This window comes from Camarhynchus parvulus, chromosome 1 (genome assembly GCF_901933205.1).
Source record: "Camarhynchus parvulus chromosome 1, STF_HiC, whole genome shotgun sequence".
NCBI lineage: Eukaryota > Metazoa > Chordata > Aves > Passeriformes > Thraupidae > Camarhynchus > Camarhynchus parvulus.
In genome coordinates this window covers 86752326-86772696 of record NC_044571.1, presented here as the reverse complement: position 1 = coordinate 86772696, position 20371 = coordinate 86752326, and the positions used below count along the sequence as shown (strand labels likewise).

Sequence of the window (20371 nt, the reverse complement as noted above, 5' to 3'; positions counted from 1 at the left end):
TATATTCCTTTATAAAGTAGTTTCCATATTCTCTCTTTCCTAATGTGTTTCCTGATGTTTTAGTTCTGTTATCTTAGCTATCTTATACATTAATTGTGGAGGTACAATTACCTGCCCACACGACTTTACCAGTCACTTGCTGGGATTTTCTGTAGCTTCTTAAGATAGGGCTAATTGGCTGTCCTGATTGCTATAACTTGGTTTTTGTTCCCAGATACCCAACTTTTTGCTAGGTATTAGTGCAAGGATATATTTTTCAGCAACTCCTTTAGCTGTTTTGTCAGTGAATTGATTCCCTGTATTAAATGGAGAGTCTCAACACTGAAGAGCTTTACAAAGGCATCACAGCCACTTCTTTCAGCTTTTGCACACTTTGTAGTAGTTAACGAATTTCTTTCTTGTATTTACTAGGAGCCCCCTATGCTGGTAACAGTTCCCTTTTTTCCCATGTGGTTTCATGGTGTATTATTCCAAACCCATATTTTAAATCAGTCCATATGTTTATCCTTTTACCTTCAGTGATTTTAGCACTCAGTGTAAGGTCACTAATTCTGCTTTTTGTGGTGCTGTTTTAAAAGGTAAAGCCTGGCCTTCTGTTACCTGAGTCAAGGTTCCTACTGCATAACCAGCTGCCTGTTTTCTGTTTTGTACCATGCTGCTCCTGCTGGAGTGCAGGTCCAGTTCTGGGTCCGGGATGAGATGCCTCTTGAGATCAGGCCTGCCAAAACACACTTGTTCAGTGGTTACCAGTGTTGGGAAAATTAAATCAAGATGCCAGAGATTTATGTCCGAAAAGGAGACTGAGGAGTCCTGTAACTTTATTCAAATGATGATAGAGATCAGGGAACATTTCCCATGGGGTGTCTCAAACTGCTAGAGGGTGCAGCCTCCTTTTTATCCTAATTTCCCAGACTCATTTCCCTCTCTCTTTCTGCTTTGGCTGAGGTACTTGAGAGGTGCAGACTTCCCGAATTGCCTAATACAGGCCCCCTTCTATTGTGCACCCCTCCCTCCCTTCTTTGTATCTCTGTTCTTTTTTTCTCAGTCCAGGAATTTAGCGCGACCTTGACTGAGTAACGGTCTGGTCTGTGTCAATTAGTGGAATTCCTCTGGAATTTATTGTTTCTCCCTTTGCTTCTTTCACCTATCAGTATCTGGCTTTATCTACAAGCAGGCACGCAGTTTGTTTGTAAAAACACCTCCCTCTCATTCCTTTCACAAGGCAGTCATGAGAAAAGGTCTCTGGGTTTCTTCTGAAGGTGGAAGAAACATGGCTGGTTTTAAAGCAGTGGTTAACTTAATCTCAACATTGTCCTGCTCCAAAAGAGCAACCTGGTGTTGCAGCATCCTGCTGACAATATCCAACGTCCTCCTTTCTGCTCCAAACCAGCTGTGCCCATGTGAGGTACATGGCAGCTTTTGTGCTTCTCTGCAGCTACCACCTCTCTCAGGTATCCACCTTTACTTCCACTGTCCAATTGTTTGGACAGGATACTTTCATGACCCAAAGGCTGCCCCAGTACCCCTAGTGCCAGGTGCATCCTTTCCTGCACGAATAACTCAAATGGTATGGTTTAAGTGTGAGAGTCCCAATGCAGGGGTTGGCATTAAGGTTCTTTTAGGGCTTCAATGACCCTCTGACTCCAGGAGTTTATACCAAGTATTTTTGGTGGAGAACTGTGCAAGAGTTTTGCCAGTACCCCATAAGTGGCTGTCCATAACTGACAGCACCTGGCTGTACCTAAGAAGGTTTGTATTCCTTGGCTCTGGCAAGTGGCTTCTTTTCAGCTGCTTTCCAAGCTTCTTTTCTCCTGTGAGATCTCAAAACTAAAATATATTACTGCTTCTTTGTCTATTTGTTTTCTTTGACACCCTGTATCCAAATAGTCCCAAGAAATTTAATAGACTTACAGTAGCACTGAGGCACTGATTGCTTGTAAAAGTCTTGATTGCTGGTAAAATATCATTCACACATTGTAGTAGTAAAGTTCTGCCCAGATTTTCTTTTTCCAGCTTTCCAATTTCTTTTTTCTTTTTTGATCTTTTTTATTGTGAGCACAATCCACGTCAGCTGCACCTTCCACCTGGTGTTTGGACTCCCCCACTCAAAAGCAAACAATTTCTAACTGTCTGTGTCAGGAGATATTGCAGAAAAAGCCTCCTTAAGATCAAGCATCATAAACCATTTATATTCCCCTTGTCAGTGTTGTCAAGAGTGTGTATGGATCAGCTACTTCTAGATAAATATCAGGTACCTATTAATAATAGCCCTTAAACCTTGCACTAATCTATAACTGGTAATATCACTATATTATATTCTAATTCACACTCTTTCAATAACCCATATTCTAAAATTTTTTCAACAAGCTTCTCCAACTTTTTACTTGCCTCCCACTTAAGAGGATATAATTTTTGCTTTACCAGTTTGACTTCAGGTTTGAAAGTAATCCTTACTAGTTTAGCCACTTTTGATCATCCAGGCATCTCAGTTGTCTGTACCAGTGGGGTTAATTCTCCTCTGGGATTTCTTCCAGCTCTTTTTTTATTACTGTAACATAAAAATCTTTGCCTCAACAGCTTTTGATTCTGGTATTTTTAATTTATATTTCTTCATCGTGAAAGTTATTTAAGCATCTAATTTTCCCAAAAATCTCTTTCCAGCAAGGGCATTGTTGATTCAGGCACATACACAATGGTGTGTCTCCCACTGTTTTCTTAAGTTAAATAGTAGTGTTTGTAAAAGAAAAGGCTGTTCTCTTTCCTCCCTATTGCACCCACAATGCTTACACATTCCAAACTAAGTTTTTCTCTACACATGATTAATACCAAATAAGTTGCTCCTATACCAATTAAAATTAACTTTTTCATTCCCCAACAGGGAACATAACTGATGAGTATGATGGTCTCCATAGCTTCTTGATTGAAACATAAGGGTCCAGTAACTTCTTGGTAAGGTTTGAAAGGGTACATATTCAAAACATGGACTAGTGATATTTCTATAACTTATACTTTGCAATTTTCTAATTATGATCATAGCTAACCCTTCAATATTACTTAATTGATTATTTGATCAAAATATTCATAACAATGTGAATGTGTGTCTGTCCACTAAGAACTTGCAGGGGTCACAGATAAAAGACGTGGTTTGTGGAGCTAGAGGTGATGAATGGGAAATGGTTTCTGGAGAAGAGATACAGACATGGCTTAGTGTCAGCCCATCAAACACTGTGCAGATCTTTGGAGAGAGCTGTTGACAGGCACATTGTAGGCAACAGAGCTTTTGCAGTTTAGGAAAGTACTTATTCCATGTCTTGACTTCATCCCATGTCATGGACTTCATGTCTATTGCTGTCAGAGCAGGGTCACTGGAATGGGTCATGTAAACAAACTCATTTTGCACATTATCCTGCAGGAAGATTTCCCTTCAAATCTCTGCCGAGCCCATTCAGACTTATCTTAAATGTGTAAGACACCTCAATTTGCAAGCTGCAAAGAAGCCCATTCCTTACTAATACAAGTTTTTCATTCCAAGTTAGGTGAGTTTATCACAACCTTGAAATTCATTAATTTCCACCATGAACTTCCATTTGTGTTCTGCTTGTTATGATAGAAGTGCATTCCTAGCAGACCTTATCTGGTGATATTTGTGATCCTTTCCAGCTTTCAGAAGGTTGCCACAGATACTTACAATACATTTACAAACAGACATGTCAAAATGAAGACAATGGCTTTACTGTGCATGTCTTTACTTCCTCTTCCAAGCCACACAAGATTTCCCATTGGGTTAGGGTGGCATACATTGCTTAGCCAACAGCCCACAGTGCTCCCTTTGTCCTTCCCAACTGGAGACAGGCGCCTTCTGAGGCAGCCAGTACTCAATCCAAGAGGGTTAGACAAGCTGCTGTCAACATCTGGCAGCAGCTTCAGCATCAGTCCTGTAATCAATCACTGGAGCTCCTTGTCCCTCCGAAGAGACAACGCTCAGCAATTTTCTTCAGGTATTCCATAAAGGAGAAATGGAAACTGTAATCCTCATATTGTCAACTCGTGCCATTTTGGGATATCCCAGGTAAAGGGAAATCCCAAAATGTAATGGGAAAAAGCCCCAAGGCCAGTTCCTGGAGGGACAAATAGCTCTGTAGCTGTTGTAGTCCAGGGCTGGCTCTGTGCATCCCGGCAGTGCTGAGTCTGAGGTAGCCTGCTCTTCTGGGGTGCTGGTGGCATGCAGAGTGTGCCATCACTTGCCTTGGCGCAGAGCTGCCTTTTCCTTGGTCCCTGAGGAGTCACCTGGGTCCTGCTGCCACCTGCTCCCCGGGCTCCTCATCTGGGCAACACCTGCACAGCCTCTGCAGCCCTCTCTAGGCATTTCTAGTCCTTCTTAGATTAGGCTTGGTGTCCCATGAAAGGATTTGCAATGTTTCCAGACCTGATCAGACAGCGCTGTGCCCCAGGCAGGCTCAGCACGGAGCCAGCTGAGCTCCCTGCACCCACAGTGCAGTTAAGACACGAGCAGAACACTGCTGAGTGGCTGGTAACTGCAGCCACTCCTTGGTGTCTTCCAGGATTGTGAGGTTTGCCTTGGAAATGTTATTGAAAGGGGGCTGGCACTGTTGCTGAGCTGCACTGTGCTCTTCCAGCATAGTGGTTAGGTGAACAGCACCTAACCACCAAGTCCCTGTGTGGGACTTGGGAGCTACTATCTTTCCTAAATATTTCCACAGAAAATTCCTATAACTACACTCAAAAAGACCATAAAGAAAGGCAGTGGGAGGGGTTTTTTTTACAAATCTCAAAATGAATGGATTTTGCCCCTTTGCACTCTTATCCATATACTCATCAGCATCATAGAATACTCTGAATATTGGAGGGGACCCACAAGGATGAAATCAAAGCCCAGTTCCAAGATGTGTGCATCTTAGTGGCCTGGCCAGGATCACTTATGTGCAAGAGAGATGGTGCAGGGTACATACTGGTTCTCAGTGTTAGGAAAATTAATCCACAAACATCAGAGGTTTATGTCCAAAAAGGAGACAGAGGAGTCCTTTTGCTTTATTTGAATAGAGGGAGAGGCCATGGGGCCTTCCCCTGGGGTATCTCAAATTTTTGGAGGACATAGCTTACCTTTTTATCCTAATTTCCTGGGCACATTTCCCTTCTCTCTTTCCCCATTGGCTGAGGTACCGAAGATTTCCCTCTAAGGTATAACCCTCCTGTTATAACTAATAAATGATAAAGCCAAATCAATAATCAATAAAAAAGGTTTTTATTTCATGACCGAGATTTCGTCTCTGATAGCCACACTCAAAGGGACAGCATCGAGCCCGGCATTGGGATCGGCGCTGGGTGAACACAGATCCGACCTGAACTGCTTCGGATCCCCTCTGTTCACAAATGCTGTCTCTGCCGGGCGGGTTTTATACGGTTTTTTCTGCCTGGGGCAGAGTTTCTCCCGTTCTTCTCCTCGCTTCACATATTCATGTAGTTTCCTTTTCTCTGTGCTGGGCTGGGCTAAACCGTTTCTGGGAAGTGATGAATGATGATTGTCGAGTTACAGGGGAACCTGGCATTGGGATGCACAACCTTGATTACTCTGACTATCCTGATCATAGATACTTATCGAGTATTCATGCTTGGGTGTCTCTGGACTGTCCCAGGAAAGGGCCCATCTCCACGGAGCCACGTCTTTTCGTTTGCTAATTAGGTTTTTTCCTCTTTGCTGCCTGGTCTGTGATTTCACAATGTGTGAGGCAATCTCTTTCCCCTCGTGGTTTTAAATCTTTAAGAATTTTTTTGTACAAGCACAACTTATTTCATGTATATTTTACACAAGCACGAATTATTCCCTAATATATATCACATTCCCTTTTAATTTTTAATTGATATGGAATTTAGGTGTTTTTCTTCCCCATTGTTTCTTTCATGTTTCAATGTCTAATTTCATTTATCAGCCAACTTGAAGTTTACTTGTAAAAGCAAATATCTTTTTCCATTCATCAATCAGCAGAATCCTTCCCACTGTTTCTCTTATCTCCCAGTGCTAGTTTTATCTACCAGCAGACTCACAGCTTCTTTGTAAAGACAAATCCGCTATTCCTCTCATCAGTAAGCAAAGCCTGACAAGACATGAGTTAACCAACAGCTGTTTTAATAAAATATAATAGAAATAGGAGTGTAGACAACAAATAAATCTAAGACCCCTTCAAATGCTGGGCACGCCGTGTTCAGGCAGCATTGTTCAAGACAAGAGGGGGAACCCTGTTGGTTTGTTAGGGAGAGTGATGAAGCTTTGCTGACACTTTGTGAGCGAAGTCTCTCACGAGTGGTATTGGTGAGCACAAAGTTGTGACAGCACGGAAAGGTCTGGCAGCACACGAGGCAGAAGCACCATGCTTTCCACTGAGCTGAGCTTCAGATATTCCAGGGAAGGTCTGTGTGCCACACAGAACAGCTGCGACCCTGCCAGAGGTGTCCTACACAGAAGAATAAATCACGTTTTCCTGCCAACGAAGCTTTATCATCCATTTGAAACTTAGAATCGGGCTTCAAAGAGATGGTTCAATTATTACGTTTTTTAACAGGAAGCTCCTCAGGCCCCCCGCAGCCCAGCATAGGCGTGAGGAAAGGAGGCGGGAGCCCTGCTGGGGGCAGGCGCGTTTGGACGCGTCATTCCCAGGCCCCGACTGAGGTCCGGCGAAGTTCTCCCGTCTCCCATTTCAGCCCTCACCTGTGCCAGCGGAGCCGGGGGTGTGCCCAGTGCTTGGGCGCGCGTCGAGCCCAGTCTGCAGGGACAGCAGGGAGGACAGCCCCGCCAGAGCCCACCGCGAAAGGAGAAGCCATGTACCGGAGAAAGATGAGAGGGTAAAAGAAATTAAAAAAAAAAAAAAAAAAGTAGCCCAGCTTCAGCTCTGTGTTGTTGCTGCTGCTGCGACCCGAGGGCGTCCCTGGCTGTGCAGCCCGGGGAGGGAGGGAGAGCTTTGTGTCCGTGCGGGATCGGGGACGGGCGGTGATGGTGGCACTGGGAAAGGGCGAGGGCAGTGCTGGTCCCTGAGCGGGACCTTTGTCCCCAGTGTCACTGCGGTGTACCAGGGGCTGCACTGGGCTCCCAGCCTGCTGGGGAAGCTCCTGGTGGTTTGGAAGCTGTCCCGGGAGGCACAAAGCGTTGAGGAGCAGCAGGCGCTGCGAAAAGCCCCGGGAAGATGGGGGTGTTGGGGCAGGGCTGGGGCGGGAGCAGGCTGGCCCCGACGCCGGGCTGCCAGACACGGTGAAAACGCATCGTCCTTGCTCGGCAGCTCCGAGGTCTTGAGACAGCTGTTACCGCCCAAAATGAAGCGTCTCAGACCATTTTCTGTTCCAGGGAGGGGGAAGTTTTAATGCAAGTAAGAAAAGAAGTAAAGAAGTGTAAAGAATTGTTAGAAGTAAGAAGATTGACTAGGCCAATATTCAAGCAGTAACCAGTTTATTAATTAATATGGTAAAGTATGAGCAATACAGCGCTGGGTACCGTGGGGGAGGTTTTCCCTCCAACTGCACACCAATAGTTGAGGCTTACAGGTGTTTATAGAGGTACTCATAAGCTTTCTCAGCAGTTTCTATTCCAATTTTTACTCATCAGCAGTTTCTATTCCAAATTTTTACACAATATATGTATAGAATCACAATTCTATACACTATTGTGATTTAGTTTTTCTCAGGATGTATCCCAAAAAGGAGTATCCCCAGATGGTGGTGGTCCAGTTTCTGAAAGAAGAAAGACGAATCCCATCTGGTGAAGTCCAGCTCCCCAGATGCGGGTCCACCTTTCGATTGCAGAGACTATAAATCTCATAACAGTGATGTCCAGCTTCCCTTGGTCGAAACTATTAATCCTTGAGTTGATGTTCATCTTCCTTTCTCAAGCTGCTTTTCACTGTTTTCTTAAGGCGTGAGATAAGCATGTTTCCTTTATATATATTCCAAAGCTATAGTTTTAAGGATACAAGCAATATTCTAAAATTATACTTCAAAAGGTTATTATTGGAAAACTCTTTAAGACTTAGCTACAAGCAAAGAGCAACATCCTTAACGCTTTAATTCAAATGCTCCTAAATCAACTAAGGTTGATTGCGAACAAAGGATAGGTTCAAAGGCGTTCTTCCATGCTTTACTTTCCTCAGTTATTATTAGAATGCGTCTTTTTAGCTATCCCGTGGTCGGTCTCCACACATCTCACAATCACAAATTCACACATTGCCTGTATGTACCTGACATGAAACACAGCTTTGTATTTCACAGAATGCACTTAGTAAAGAAGTGCCTCGGTTGTGCAATGCATTAACAAGGGACAAAAAATGTGGATTAGAGAAGTTTTGACAAATTTATGCTCATGTATTTTTAGACATTGTCATTATTACTGTTATTATCTTGCAATGAGCAGATTTTTAAATAATTTCTAATAAAAAGTGTTAGAGGAAGGAAGGAAAATTATTAAATATCTATGATGATGCGGTTTATTACACAGTTTTTGTAAGATATTCGTATTAGGAGCTGTTTTGTGAATTTTAAAATAATCTCACTGCATTCCTGTTCAAGTTATGGATGGTGGGACCATACAATAGGAAATACAGAATTACCACGTTTTAAAATGTATTTTGTAATCAGTCAATACATCTTCAAGGTTTAATGTACGTTTACATAGCAGCTGCATATTAATAAAAAAGAAAATAAAGCCTAGGACATAGTTATGTTGGCTGTCATCCCTCTGTCATTTTCTGCCCTAATTCCTCTAAACATTTTGGGGTACAGTCCATTTTTCATTTTATTAGTCATACTTTACAGTACATTTCTCTGCAGCTCTTAAATTCTGAAAGGATTACAAGTTCACCTCTGTGAGATTGATGGACCTGATTTAGAAAGAAAAATTACGTTTTCTTCTTTATATCTTTAATTATTTGCTAACTATAAATTTCGTCTCATATTTGTATCAATAGCTGTTATGTGACTGATTTTTTTTTTTTGAGTTAGGCTCTATGTGTATACGTGTACCATGCATGACAATGCTGAACACTTGGTGATAACTGCAAACACTATAAAAAAGAGTCGAGGTGATTGCATGAATTTGGGCAGTAATTTTGTGTCTGTAAACTCACAATTTACTTTAAGTATTCTCTTATCTGACTTGGGGAGAAAAATGAACACTGCCTTTCTGTATATATTCTATAGTATGTGAGTGTTTTATCATGCTTTTAAAATTTCTTATTTGTCCTTCTGGTAGTGTTGTTTAAATTTTCATTAATCTACTATTTAAAAATAGCAAGGAATAGCTGTAGCAAATATTAATAAGAATGCAGACTTTTGGTCATATTTTACTAAGCTGATTACACCATAAATTTCACTCGGCTGAACACATCCCTAAGGTGTCTGCATCTTGAAGATTAGTGTATTTCAAGATTGTTCTAAACAAATAGCTTTATGTCCCTGAGCACAGGACACCCGTTGCAATAGCTTGTCCAGAGTGTGCAGTATTTTATTGTCAAAACACAGGCAGGAGGGTGCTTAAGACCTGTTTAAGTAAGACTTGGAAGTTTTAACTTGTGTGTTATAATCAGATGGGAACATCTACGGGTACCTTTGAATGAATTAAATCTCTGTAATCTGTTGTGACATTGCTTTCCAAAACCTTAAAAGTATCTTCTGTAAAAATTAGATTAACTGAACTTGGCTTGAATACTGGGAGTTTAATGAATTTCTTTGGTGAACTCCAACCAGCCACATATTTTATATATTTATTGTGAACATATGATATAATTATATTATGTATATGTTCCCTAAAAATTTGAGTTTTACAGAAATTTAAGCTAATAGACATTAACTTCCAAATAACATAATATAAATAGGAAAAGTGCATCTCTTTTAATACCTTAAATGAGAAAGCATAAAATTTGAGTCTTCCATTTTGTCTCTCCTAGTGTTTTTTTAACAACCTACTAAAGGAATTACATATAATAAAATAGCTATTCCTGTACCATAATTAAACATTTGGTTGTATTTACATTTGTTGTTACATTTACATAAATTCAGTGGAAAGTCTGATAAATAAATCTGCATGTATGGTTTCTTTGGTGGATATGAATGGAGTTTACATGGAGAAGATAAAGAGAGAGACACCCCGTGGATTATAAATTGGTTTGTGTGCATATGTATTTTAATGTGCAGGAGGCTGGGATGAGGAAGGAGACAGGGTAAGAAGACAAAGCCTTCTGACTGACTCAGATAAATGAGATGCTTTTTTTGCATAGGTGGTAAGTCCTGCAGACAGAGAATATGTGACAGTTACTTTTTCTGCAAGATTTCGTTTGTCTGTGGCTCAGACTGGGGGGTTTTGCAACTTTTTTTGTTGTGCTTTTTGTTTGTTGGTTTGGTTTGGGTTTTGGTTTGTTTGTGGGTTTTTGTTACTAATGAGTACTAATCTATAAATCAATTTACAGGCTTATTGCTTCTCTCTTTGGAATCTGATCAGTTGTCTACTAGATTTACTCTGAATTATTCTAATGTGGAAAAACATATACCTGAGGTGCATTCTCATATAAATCTCTATATTAGGTAATTGTACAAAGGCTACATAGTGCCTCTGGAGGCTCCATTGTTTATGCATTATGGATAATTACTGGGTATAAAAGATAATTCAAGACTACTGGCAGTCTTGGTATAGGTCCTTAACTAACAGTATTTAGAAGTCCTTTCTGAACTCAGAAAATATCCATCCTGGGAGTTGCATCTTTTTGCATAGACCATTTCTTTCCTCTTCTCTCACGCAGGATGGTGCTGACTGTGCTAATCCTTATGAAGGTACAAACAGCAAGAGAGTCCAATAAGGAAAAATATTCAGCTTCATAGTGTATCAGTGTATTTATTTTCTTTCTTTTATTTTTTTTGTATTAGCTCTTACAAAATTCACAACAGCTCCCTTCATTGAAAAGAGCTACATAGGAACCTTGTAAAAATGCCTGACACACAAAAGATATAGAGAGCTTTTAGAAATACTCCCACTGATGGGGAAGAGGACAGGCATCGGGAGGGGGAAGGCAGTGAAAGTTCTGCATGCAGCTGTGGAGGAGGGGAGGATTAACAGTTCAGGGTCGGGTTCCTTTGGTTCCTTTACCCTGCCTGGTGCCTGCCTCTCCGTTTTCCTTGCATTGCCCTACTCAGTTCTCCTCTGATTTCCTCCACCCTTGTTGGGGAGGATGAAGCAGGAAAGCCTTATAAATATGATTGCCTGGCAAAAGATTTTGAGAATATAGAAACTATAAGCAAGATTGAAATGAAAGCAAGCTTTGAGATCTCTTAGTTACTGAACAACTGGAAAACAGTGGTGTGGCCAGACTGAAGGTAATCTCCTTTTGATGAAATAATACTCTCTGCTTGCTGACAGGTCCAAGGGTCCGAGCAGACCTTGCCAGCTTGGCAGAAGGCATCCAAAGAGTAGTTTTTAGGGTTTAAAATGTAGCACAGTATGGTAATGTAGTGATTCTTATAGGCTGTATGTAAATGCTATAGGATTTTTATATTGTACTAGATTGGTTAGTAAGAATCAGAATATTCAACACAGAAGAGGATTTATTGTATTGTAACGGGAACTTCACTTACTTACTTACTTACTTACTTTTCCATGGTGTTAGCTCTTACTTACTTACTTACTTACTTTCCATAATCCTACTCTTGCCTCTTAGCTCTTACCCCTTTTACTCTCTTATGCTTTCACGCTCTTACGCTCTTATCCTCTCTACCCCCCTCTTCTCTCGGGCCTGCTCTGAGCTGTGGCTGGCAGCTCCCAGCAGGGCCCTGCACTCACGCCCACTGCAATAAACTGTAAGTTCCACGACCTGGCTTCAGAGATCTCTCGTCTCCGTCCGTCCCGACCGTGCTGACCCCCCTGTCACTCCTACACACCCTGCCCCTTTTTAATGGAGCACTACTGAAAACAAAGCTGTAACCAATGATTCCTTGAATTTTCTCTTCTGTTTCAGCATGTATATCTCTAAGAGGGCATTAAGAAAACACTTTGATCCCCGGGAGTTTCCAATGGAGACATACCTAATGTGCGAGCTGTGGTGGCATGGAGGTATGAGGTCTTGGCGGCACTGGGTCAGAAATGACGATTACAACAATTGCCATGCAGAACAGTACTTCCTGGAGGAAATCTTTGAGCCAAGAAGCTACAATATCTGTGACATGTATTGGTACCTGTCCTATAGCCCCTGCTCGGAGTGCTGTGATGTAATTCGGGATTTCCTGGAGGAGCAGCCCAATGTGAACATCTACATACACGTGGCACGGCTCTACCGCATAAACGATCAAGAAAACTGCGAGGCCCTCAGGAAACTTAACAGCTTGCAGGAAGTGACCATTAAAGCCATGGAAGCTGAAGGCAAGGTTTCCCATGCTTTGTGGGACTGGGGAGGGGTGAGCTGGTGAGCTTTGTGCATGGGTGAATCGGGTATGGGCTTGCTTCTATGGTGCCCCGTGTCAACTCAGCTTCTTTGGGGGCGCAACCATCACCATGCAGTGAATGAGAGTCACATCCCAAAAAAAGGGGTTTAAGTAGTGCAGCAGAAGAGGGTCAGGACCCTTAGCAACCAGATCTGTATGAAAATTCTCTTTTGTTTATAGAGATACCATCCTTATGTCACTCTTGAGGGAATGGGGGATATGGTCCTTCTCCCTTGTCCTAAATGCAGTTGCTGGGATAAGGCTGGCTGAAGAGCTCCTTTGTGGTTAAGGGAGAAAAAAAAAATGCTCAGAGTGAATGGTATTGGTTCCAAATATGGAGTGGACAGCATCCATCAGCTGACCTATCCATGGCCAAGCTGTGTCTGTGATATAGACACAAGGAAGAGCTTAAGAAGTCTTGCTCCCTGAACTTCTCTGATATCTGAATAAACTCAGGGTAATTATCTGCTTCTATTTCTCCAGACTATAATTACTGTCGGAAGACCTTTATACAGCGAGGTGTTGACTGTGATTTCTCGCCCAAGAAGTTTCAATCAGAGATACAGAGGAATCGTGTAAAGCTGGACGATATCCTTCAGGTTAGTACACTCTGAGAGATAGAGGGGATCACATGAAATGATCTGTACTCTGGGGCAACTGAGGTGTAAAGAGCAGGAATGAAGCCCTTGTTCACATGTAGCTCTAGTTGGACTGTAAAGAGTCCAACTAGACTCTTGAGGCTTTTGGCTTTTGAGAAAAGGAATGTACTAAAATCATGGGAACTATCCTGTCCCACTGGGAGAGAAGCACTATGGCTATTTTTCCATCATATTGATGCCACTTTGGGTTTTGCCTTTTTTTCTTTTATATGTTCTCTGTATTCTTCGCACATAGATTTGGAGCTCTGTAGCCTATTATTATATTCTAGCTAGTTTTCTCAGTACTTTTCTGTGTCCTTTCCCTAGGCAGGCAGACAAAACAAATTCCAGAGCTCCAAGCCCCGGGGGTACAAGGTCTGTATCCTATCTTGCTTCTTCCTGGGAACCAAGGTTGAGAACAAAGTCTTTGAGACACATTTTCATAAACAAATACAGCTAGTACCAGGGGAGGGCTCTAGAGAAGGAGCTTGACCTGGCGGGGGAGTTGCATTACCACTTGTCCTCCTAACTGGGGCTTTTTATCAGTTATGCTGATTTCCTAAAACCAGTCAAAACTATATTCACCTCGTGTGGCAAGGGTTTTGTGGACATTCTCCATAACTGCCCCCGGAGGCCTCCAAATAAAAATCCACTTTTTTATATTACCTCCTACAACACTCCTATACTAAAATTATCTCAGATTTCATTTTTCGGTTGAAAAAGGCAACAATATTATGAAGGAAAAGCTATGCAGTTTTTCTCCTTTGGGTTCCAGGGTGCGAAATTCCTTGATTTTTACCTGGAACTCCAGTCTCACCTCAGAAACCCTCCACCAGATTCCTTTTTAACCTGGATCTGAGCATGGGTTTCAGTTTGCCAAAATGTGCTGCTCAGCCCTTTCTCTCAATGTCTGCAGTGGTCTGACACCCCCCCAGTTACTGGGCCCCTGCATACTTCACTGAAGTTCCTTCCAGATTCCATTCAGTAACTTCTGTGACTGGTTGGAAGGGTATGGTTTCTGTGAGGTGACAAAAACTGTTCAAATCAGAATGCCTGCACCCTGGGAAAATTCAGCCTTTGCTTCTGTTTTGTGGCAGACCTCCTGAAAGGCAGGAGAGAGAAAGGTGTGTTCAACAAGAGTGCTGAAAGTTTGTGGCCCTGGAGACAAGACACTTTGCTTGGATGAACAGGTCCATGTCCTTGGCTGGGAAGGACTGTATTTTTTAAAAAATCTAGCAAAACTAATATAAGTGCTTCAGCATTTTGATTTCAATGCATTAGAATTTTCTGACAAATGCTATTTTTAGTGAACGAGAGTGAAAGAAATCTATGGCTATGTGGGTCATTGGTTGTTTGGGAAATCCATTTTATATGGTGTGTGTGGAAAAGTGACATCTTGGGCTACTACAACTAATAGCTTGCTTCTGCCATGTCCATTTCAAATCATAGCATGTTCAAAGTGCAGTTGGAGGATGTAAATATCATACTTCTATTTCCATTTCAGGATCTTCGTTCGTAGAATCAAAGAATCACAGAATATCTCAAGTTGAAAGGGAGACAAAAAATCATCAGGTCCTTCTCCTCCCATGACTACCTAAAACTAAAGAACATGACTAAAATCATCATCCATGTTATAAACAGTTATGTAGTAGTTGGTTTTCACTATAATTTGTTTGGTTTAATTATAAAATTGTAATTGTTTTTAGATAATTAGTGTAAGTCTCAAATTGCTTTTAAGTGTGGTAAAATTTGTAACTGCTTGTGGGCAACGTAAAAGGGGAAATAAGGCTTTTAACATAAAAGGCTTTTAAAAGATGGAAGTGGGCTTGCAAAAGGTGTCTTTTAAGATATGATTGTTATTGCAAAATGTATATCCAAGATAGCATAAGTGAAGAGCAGAAGACCATAAAGGAAGAGTACCAAGCTTAAAATGGCATCAGAAGACCACCCTAGACTGCTGACGTCTGCAGCTATTGAATTGTGCAAACGCTGCAAAAATCTGAAGCAAGATTGTAGTCAATCAGCCCAAAATAAATCTGCAAAATCTTCTGAGGAAGTAATACAACTGTAACAGTATAAAAGTCTGCAGACAGAAGAGGTGGGTGTGCCTGGCTGTGGCCATGCACCCAGCATATGCTGTAAGTTTTACTTTGTGATTATCCCCTATTATCATCTACTAAAACTCTTAAAAATTTAAGAGGAGTGAGCTTCATGTCTGATATCAGTGAACAATCTTTTCCTAATGTCTAGGCTGAACATCCACTAATGCAGCTTCATTCCATCTACACCAGTCCTATCACTAATCATTGCTTTCAGGATTGCATAAATTTCAGGATTACCTGGTCCCAAGTGAAGAATGCAGCACTTGCTCTTGTAATATTTCATACAATTGGTGACTGCTCAGCTCTTCAGTATCCAGATCTCTCTGCAGGGCCTCTTTACCCTCAAGGGAATCCATGGATCCTCCTAGTTTAGTGTCATCGGCAAGATTACTTAATTTTGGTTCCTACATTTGATTCCCCCATTCAGATGATTTATAAGAACATTGAAGATCACTGGCTGTAAAAATGAGCCGCAGGGAGCCCCAGTGGTGGCAGGTCTCCAGCCTGATATAAACTCTGGCTGTAACTTTTTGAGCCATCAGCCAGCTGCTTACCCAGAGCCCTATGGACTTATCTGTGTGCTGGACATTTTATCCTGGAGGTGAAGTGCTGAGGCCTGAACCAGGGGCCTTGAGCCTCACTGACAAAGTGCTGTTAGCAATAAGATACCATTTTTTTGGTGAAACATGTATTCACCTTTCTGTATTTAGTATCTGGACAAAGCCAGGTCTGTTTTGGACTACCTGTATTTTTCCTATCTTTCCTTCTTCCTTTCTCCCTCTGCTTAAAAGTTCAAGTCACTGCTGCCACAGGCTGCCCAGAGATGGCTGTTGTCACATGTTGTTCAGAAAGGTTGAATCTGCAGGCTGTTCAGAAAGGTTTGAATTGTTGCTGCTACAGACTGTTGAATCGATCATACTGTTTTAATTGCTGCAGCCAAAAATAAAACTTTCTAATTGATTTCTTGGTGTTGTTTTGCCTTAATTTAGCCCAAGGCAATTCCAAATGTTGGCTGCCTCAGAGGAGGTGGTCCAGACATCCCTCTCAGGACCTGTAATTGTCTATCAGAATAACCTTCTCCATAACTTTACCAGGCACTGAAGTGAGACTGACAGGCTGTAATTACCAGGGTCTTCCTTCTTACCATTCTTGAAACATTGGAACAGCACTGTCATCTTCCACTTGCCCTGGAACCTTTCCAGACTCCCAAGACTATTGAAAAACAATGCAAGGTCCTGCAATGATATTGGTCAGCTCCTTCTGTGCCTTGGGATGAATCCTGTCAGGCCCCATTTGAGATGAGATTTGTGCTCATCCATCTGGGGCAGCCACTCTTGAACCAGTTCAAAGTTGTCTCTGAGTTATCATCCCCTCAGCTGTGGGCTTTGCGTTGGGGTCCCAGGGCCTGTCATCTGGCAAGAGATGGGCAGGATGCCAAAAGGAGCATTTCTGGAGGCCTGCTGTCCTCTCACATAGCCTTGTTTCCTACCTCATGGTACAAGAGGAACAGAAGTGAACTTAAAACCACAGAAAATGCCCCATCAAGGCAGAAAGCACTGTGCAGACACTATCTAGCAGTGACAGAGGGGCTGTTTTTCACAGAGAGCAGGCAATCCTAGCCACCAGCTGTGGTTTGTCAATATCTGTCCCACTACCTGAATACCCACAATGACTGCATTTGGGAACCCTGCATCTCGCCTTTAGTGTCCATATATGGACCTAGTTTCACCCTGTCCTGCTATCTGCATCCACAGTTTACTGGAGCAGAACATTCCAAAATCTTAATAGTTAGCCATGTAAATAAGCACTTGTCACTGTTTTAAACTGATAACTAATCACAATAAGTGTCAGCTCTTGCTGTAGTAATGTCTCATTAATCACTGAAACACAAGTCTGCATTAGAAAGACTGTGCTAACCTAGAGGATTTCCCACTGTTTCACTGGGAGCTCTGACATGTAACCAAGAGGAGCACTTGATTTTAAAATGCAGCTCCAAAAATCCACAGATGCTCTGTTCAACAGAAGCAAATCCTCTATCCACCAAGAGGTGTGACCGTGGAATGATAATTACAGTACCCATGGTCATGGCATTTCAGCATCTCCACTCAGATAGCTAAAAGAAGTAAGTAATTATTTTTATTTTTATTTAATTTATTTTTATCTGGAACTAGGCCACTAGATGTGTCCACTGGAAACTCCTTGTGCTTTTAAGATGTTTTTAAAGAGGCAAGGAAAACTGATCACGCAAGTTGCTATGAGGGGCTGGGAAAGAGAAACACAGACGATGTGAAACTGCTGAACAAAATGTATAAAGTGGATCAAGTGTTTCCCTTTCAGTCTCCAATATAACTAGTTGCTGGCACAGGCTGCCAAACAAAGGGTATCAGACTATGATCTTCCCAGCAGCTTTGGGGGTGGTTGTTGATGCTCTCGCTGTGCCAAGGCTCATTTTCCTTAGTCTTTGTTTACACTGTCCTGTTGGCTTTGTCTTGCCACGCTCAGCCCCTTCACATCACAACCAGCTTTTGTTCAAAGCAAGCTTGTGACATTCCAAGGTCACGAGCAAAGAACCCCAAATTGTTTTCACAATAAAAAAAAACAAAGCAATTATTATGGTTTGTGCCTCTTGGGGCCCTGAGGACTTAAAAAAAAAAAAAAGGGTTATCTTGACCGCCCTCACTTGTGGCTTCCACTGACACACTGCCCAGGAACTGATATGGACTGGAATGAAGACAATTAACTCCATCCTTGATGGTGCCCAATGGTTGTAATGCCTGGTGCTGGTAGTTATTTTCTGCTTTTGATGGAGGTTTTGCCTCCCGTGACAGCTACGTTTTCCAGGTGAATTTTGGAGAGAGTTTAACCATATATTGTTGGCATTGAGCTATCCCTGAGTGCTTGGAAAAGAAAATCTCAGAGCTGCAAGTTCCTAGAGCTGCTCTGAACACTCTCCTTGGTACAACCTGTAGAAAATCATTGCTTTCTCTCAAGTGAAATCCACCTGGTTATGTGATCCCCCCTCATATTTAAAACTCTGGTGGTTGTGTGATGACTGACTGAGGCTCACAAGCAGGGCATGGGCACTAATCCCCACAGGGTTTGGGGTACTTGTTGTTCTGCTTCGTGCTTTGACAGAGTGTGTGCATTGAAACAAAGACACAGAAAGGAAGCAAAATCAGAATGATAAATATATAGAATTTCTGTGACTTGAAGTAGTGTGAGAAGACTGTAGAAGGACTGCTTAGAGTAGAAAAACTTTCCAAAATAGATAAGTAAAACAAGATATATTTACTTGCAGCTTTTTCTTTTCACACTGACTCCTCATGAAGTATCTTTAATGAGCTGGGAAATTTCTACAACCTCACCAGTTGTGAAAGAATTCGTAATATTACAAGGATATCAGGATGTTTTGTTACCCAAGTAAGCATGCAGATAAGCCCTTCCCACCAGCCAATTATTTTTAATTTTGCCCGCATCAGAGCTCTGCCTGCACATCCTTGTGGCTGGCTGCCATTCCACTTCACTGTTCAGAGTCAGCCTCATAAGGCTCACCCAGCAGTGGCAGGGTGCCACCAGTTATCTTAATCTCTTATGTTTTGGTTTCCACACATGGAGGCTGAGCAAGAGTCTCAGCAAAGTGTGGAGATTCTGTGCAGACTGCAGAAAAAATGAAAGCAAAGGTACTGGGAGAGATAAAAGATTCATGGATGGGTGTGCTTATCAGAGTTGCAAAGCAATATGCTGCCAAGGAGGTGTGTTTGTGTATCTACAAGCTTGTTTTTATATGCATTATTCCATTATTGTGCATACACATATCTGTAAATATCTGTAAGCATCTTCATGAGTGTGAGCTCATAGGTTCATACAGAAACACATTTTAGCCTTCTTTAAATGTGGAGGTCACAGAATGAATCTCAAAAGGCTCTGTGTGGTTTTTCTTTCCATAAAAAAATATAGATACCTACTGAGAAAACTCCATTAAATCCAAGTAAACACACAGTGGATTTTCCTTTTACTGTCAAATGTGTCAGCAGCAGAAACACTTGAACTAACACAGGATTTACCATTTCAAATCAAGTCCAGGAGGCAGCCTGTTAGTGGAGGCTGATACTTAAGCCTCTGTGGCAGAAGCCCCAGGATTTTGTCACATTTAAATTTAACCTTTCTCTTTGCTTCCAGACTTCCACTTGGTGAGTCTCACCTCTTTCCAATAGATCATCCAGCTAGAGAATAAAAAGCTTGGTACCTGTAAAATCCTCAGAGATTTGCAAATTAGGATTTCAGCTGATTCAAGCCTTGTCCCTTTTTGTCTTCTTTGATGTCTGATTTAACTTTCCTTCTGTGCTCCTCTTTCTCCTCTAACCTGTCCATCATCCTAAATTTCTTCCATATGTTTCTATTTCTGCAATCTCTGCTGCAATTTTGCTGCAATCTCTTTCCTGGGAGACATCTGAAGGGACCTAGCTCCCTGATGCTCTGTCCACCTCTCTGTCACCCAGTGTGCATCCTGGAGGCCCTTTATAGAATGCTCTGAAGAAACTGTGATTCTTTCAGATTATTTTCCCTGTTGAATCTCATCATATGTATACAGCATGTCTCTACTACCACCAAAGGGAATATTCTCATGAAGGTCTGAGGAAGCTGGTGTTTGAAGGAGGCATGAGTAAGTGTCTATCCACCATTCTATGTACCCTTTGCTGTGTATGTTCCTCCAAAATGCATTCAGGTTCACGGGGCATACAAATGAGAGTGGTGGTTATTTTAAAAAATCCTATTCCTGGTGAGGTTGAGATATATTCAGATCTTACCAACAGCTCAACATCACAAACCACCTCTGCATTCATCTCTTACATTACCTTAAGCAGTTTCTGTAAGGGGACATAATTGACTGCATGAGAAGTAGAATAAAATTTTTTACCACAGTTGAGTAATACGAGACTTCACCTATATAGATAACCCTTTAGCAATTTAAAGGGATACTGGGTTGCTGCTGGTTGCTCATAAAAATCAAAGAACAGGTGTCCCACCTAGTTGTATGATCCTTTTGAAGGTCTTCATCCTCCTCTTGACTCACTGAAGCCTAGTCCCCACAAACAGAATGTGTAAGTTCTCCTAGAAGTATGAAAATTCACTTGTGTGGCAGCCTTGTCTTCCTGATTTTATTTG

General features: G+C 41.8%; 1 protein-coding gene across 1 annotated transcript; it reads left to right on the top strand.

Moving 5' to 3' along the window:
• Positions 1-6706: 6706 nt before the first annotated feature.
• LOC115903158 (C->U-editing enzyme APOBEC-1-like) lies at positions 6707-13595 on the top strand. The gene is made up of 4 exons (XM_030947422.1): positions 6707-6858; positions 12003-12403; positions 12949-13064; positions 13431-13595. Exons 1-4 carry the CDS (start codon positions 6836-6838, stop codon positions 13593-13595), a joined length of 705 nt encoding a protein of 234 aa, XP_030803282.1. The 5' UTR covers positions 6707-6835.
• Positions 13596-20371: the final 6776 nt, after the last annotated feature.